The 3,792-nt window shown below is 51.1% G+C and overlaps 1 protein-coding gene across 1 annotated transcript; it reads right to left on the reverse strand.

Moving 5' to 3' along the window:
• Positions 1-813: 813 nt before the first annotated feature.
• LOC122220150 (proline-rich protein 36-like) lies at positions 814-3,680 on the reverse strand. Its single transcript, XM_042939301.1, has 2 exons — positions 3,393-3,680; positions 814-2,538 (listed from the first exon to the last, which is right to left on the reverse strand). Exon 2 carries the CDS (start codon positions 2,329-2,331, stop codon positions 1,387-1,389), a length of 945 nt encoding a protein of 314 aa, XP_042795235.1. The 5' UTR covers positions 2,332-2,538; positions 3,393-3,680; the 3' UTR covers positions 814-1,386.
• Positions 3,681-3,792: the final 112 nt, after the last annotated feature.

The following is a 3,792-nucleotide window of genomic DNA, read 5'->3' on the forward strand; positions in this document are numbered from 1 at the left end:
TAGCCACTGATTCATAAAATGGGGGTTGTATAGAATAGCACAACCAACAAGCCTCTGTCTCATTAGGGTTAGTATGGTTTAAGGCCTGATAAGTGGTATTTGTCATCTTTGAATGGGATTTGGATTTTTTGGGGTTTTCTTGGGGTCCTGGTTACTGTGGTCACCTGAGTGGCCGAAGAGCTAGGACCCTTGCCCGTGGTATTAGTAGGCTTACTTGTGGGCCCTGGAGTAGTAGTAGTAGTAGGCTCACTTGTGGCCCTAGTAGTAGGCTCACTTGTGGCCCTTACTACTGGATTCGGTCCTACTAGCACTGGTGGAATCTTGGGTTCTACCTTTAGTTTTATCTGAATAACAGTTGCATAGTGGGGTGGTCCCCGATATAAATAGATTCCCCAAGTAAGCCCATTGGTCCATCTAGTTTCTTTTTTTCCATCTTCTAGAAATTTGATACGGACAAGGTTACAATTTTCTGAGTAATATCCTCGGCCGGAAAAACCTATGTCACAGGGCTTGACAAATGACATGTCGATGTAAAGAGGTGTTACCTTCCATTTTGATTTACCGTCATTGGCGGTGACACAACTCCAGGACTTACAGTAGTAGCTGAGAATTCCCCCACATATGGAGCGAGCTTTTTGTCCAAACCCAGGGCATGCATAAAACCCTGTTTCGCTTAAGAAATTTCTTGTTTCCTTTCCCCTCCCGTGGTCTAGTCCGACTGACTTAGCCATCTGTTCTAAATTAAAATAGAGATCCGGCCACCAGGTATTTAAGGGAACATCTGTCTTTGTGGTAGTATTATAGACTTCATGGGTTTCCCAATTAGAAACCTCCCAAGTTAAAGTATAGGGTATGTGGGGGTTGCCCGCAATACTTATCAGTCCGTAGGAGGTGAGCAGGAGCACGCTAGTGAGTGTTCCTTTGATCATTGTGGGTCCTGAGTTGCTGCAACAGTCTTGGTATGGGACACCCGGGCCTTTGGTCTCAGCCGGTTTTCGGGGTCAGGTTTTCAATGCAGAGTCAATTTTAAAGGATGGGTCTTACTCTGGTCAACCGTCCAGGCGGTGTTGGCTTCCGGCACGAAGTCTTTGAACCGCAAAGGGATCAGCTGGTCGGGCTTGGATGTAATGGATCCAGGTAGCAATCCCGTCGACTTTGAGAGCGGTGGGTGTGGTTAGGATCACAATGTAGGGTCCCTTCCACCGTGGTTGGAGGGTCTCTTGCTTGTGTCTCCGCACGTATACACAATCTCCGGGTTGGTAGTGATGCGGCTCAGGAGGGGGCCCGTTCTCATAAATGGCTCTCAATCTGGGCCAAACTTCCTGGTGGGTGTGCTGGAGTTCCCTTCTGCCGTGTTGTAGTCCCAGCCATCCTGTGGGGGTCGGGTCAAGGGAAAAGCTGCATTAATGAGATCAAGGTTAGCAGTGGGTTGGCCGTCATCTCCAGGAACCAGCTTTCTTGCTTCCAATTGAATTCTTTCTCGCTCCTCGGTGGTGAACAGGATTCGGAGGAGCTGCTGACAATCATCCCAGGTGGGTTGGTGGGTAAACATAACGCTAAGAGACTTATTAAATCTTTAGGGTTGTCAGAAAATCGGGCATTCTGGGTTTTCCAGTTATATAGGTCACTGGTAGAGAAGGGCCAGTATTGAAGTCGGGGGTTCCCCGTCTCATCGGGAGGCCCTATTTCCCGTAAGGGTAAAGCTACAGTGGAGTCAGGAAGGCGGAGTCCTGGCTCATGTGGGGCCCGCCTACGGGTGCATCCAGCCGGCCCTTGGACTTCGCCCCCACTAGGCATGAGCGCAGGTTGAGCCTCCCTATTCTCTAGTTCTATTGGCTGGGCTACGGGAGGCTCTGCCGGTGCAGCAGGGATAGGGGCAGCTTGCGGAATAAGGGGAGGAATCTGGTAAGGGGGAGGGTCGAGAGAAAGTAAATCTTGGCTGTCAGGGAGGACAGGGGGTGCAGTTGGAGTTAGCGGCTTGGGAGGGTTGATAGGTTTAGCCGCTAGGATTTGGCATGACCCTGCTGTTAAGAAAGAGGCCATCCAAGGAGGTGGATTTTCCACTAAATCTTGCCACACCAGAATATAGGGAATCTGATCCGGGTGACCTTCTTTCCCTGGTAGGAAAATTCTTGATTTTACTTTAAGGACCACAGGGAGGCAGAAGGTTCCCTCCGTAAGCCAATTGACCCCAAAGGTGGGCCATTCAGAGCGGCAGTAGGCGATCAACTTTCTTTTGCGAATGTCTAGGCTTAAGTTGTGTCCTCTAGCTCTTACATCCCTGAAGTTGGTGAGGAGGAGGGAAAGAGGGGTGCTCTGCATTTGGCCCATGTTATGATTCTGAGGAAGAGGAGAAGAGAAGGGGGCACGGGCAGCACGGACGCGGGGGGCGCCGCTGGCCAGGGGGCAGCACGGAGGGGGCCCTGAAGCGGCTGAAACGAGCGGTGGAGGAGTTTGTGCAGGCAACCTCCGAGGGTGAGATCCTCGGCAGCCTGGCTGGGTCCCGGGCGGAGGGGCGGGAGGAAAAGCCGCAGGGAGCTGGGGAAGGAGAAGAGAGGAACAAAGGATGGAATAATTAATTCTGATTAGCCGAGAAAACACTTAATTCCAATAAAGCATCCGACCCATGAAAGAAAAACAAGAACTAACAAGAATCTCTCGCAGCGGTTCCAACTTTCTGGTGTTGTTTCGGCCAACCCGATAGAAAGGGTTACTGCTAGGATGGTTATTATTACAAGGGCCCAGGGGTGACAATACATTTAGACTGACACAGAAGCACTCGTGTGCTTGTCTGTCCGCATCCGTCGCCGGAGCTTAGGTGCCTCTTAGCATAGGCAGGCAGGTATAAACCCCCTGCTTGCATCAAAAAAAATTTTGACCGCCTTAAGCCATATGAGGATCACCGCGGAAATCGGGTTAGAGCCCACTCGAATCCCGTAGCTTACGCCGTGGGACTACACATAGGGTAAGTCAGGCGCGTGCCCCTGACTCTCAACAATCATTACAGTCAATTCAACAGACAGACACACAGACACACATCACATCAGAACACAGGTAACAATGGGCATGCCTACCGGTTTTTCAGGCGCCTAGAGATGTTTCTTAGCACTCTGGACTAATTTATACAGAGAAACTGGAAGTCCGTAGAGAAAGTGAAAGTGGTTAACTCACAAGCACGTTGGGCGTGAGTGGCCCACAGAAAAGAGTCCTGATGGGTCAAAAAGGCCCCCCGATGGGCCAGAAAGGCCCCCTGTGTCAGTGGACGTCTCCAACTGACCCCGGCTGGGTGCCCTATAGCGCGTCCGCCAGGGTCACACCAGCTTCCAGACAGAACCAGTTCTCCTAAGAAGAAACACAGATCAGAGAGAAAAAGATAGAGCCGGCTTACTTACCGATCGGAATCAGAGATGACCCGTTGACCCGAAGTCTGGTGGGCCTGGGGGAGATCTCGGTGGAACCTCCAAATGTAATGCCTGAGGTCGCGAACCCCCCGCAAGAGACCACCAGAGTCGTAAGTCAAAGCCAAGCGGCAAGGGTCATTTATTGCAGGTTCGAACCTGGACCTCTGCACACTCGTCGCCAGTGACGCTGAGAGGCCCCGATCAGGGTTGGTACAGCGTTTTTATAGACAGGGACAAATAGCACAGGGGAGGTTTCAAATTATGAGGGGCCTGATTAGTTGGTTTTAAAGTAAGGACATTTGTTGTTCTCTGATTGGGCGTCCTTTGTCTGTCCTTTGGCGGGAAGGCTTTGTCCGTTACTTGTGGTGGGAGGAAAAAGGGGGAAGGGGGA

The sequence above is a fragment of the Panthera leo genome, chromosome B2 (genome assembly GCF_018350215.1).
Source record: "Panthera leo isolate Ple1 chromosome B2, P.leo_Ple1_pat1.1, whole genome shotgun sequence".
Classification (NCBI taxonomy): Eukaryota; Metazoa; Chordata; class Mammalia; order Carnivora; family Felidae; genus Panthera; species Panthera leo.

Coding starts and splice junctions, on each gene's coding strand:
- LOC122220150 (XM_042939301.1), bottom strand. CDS start 2,331: ATGGGCCAAATGCAGAGCACCCCTCTTTCCCTCCTCCTCACCAACTTC.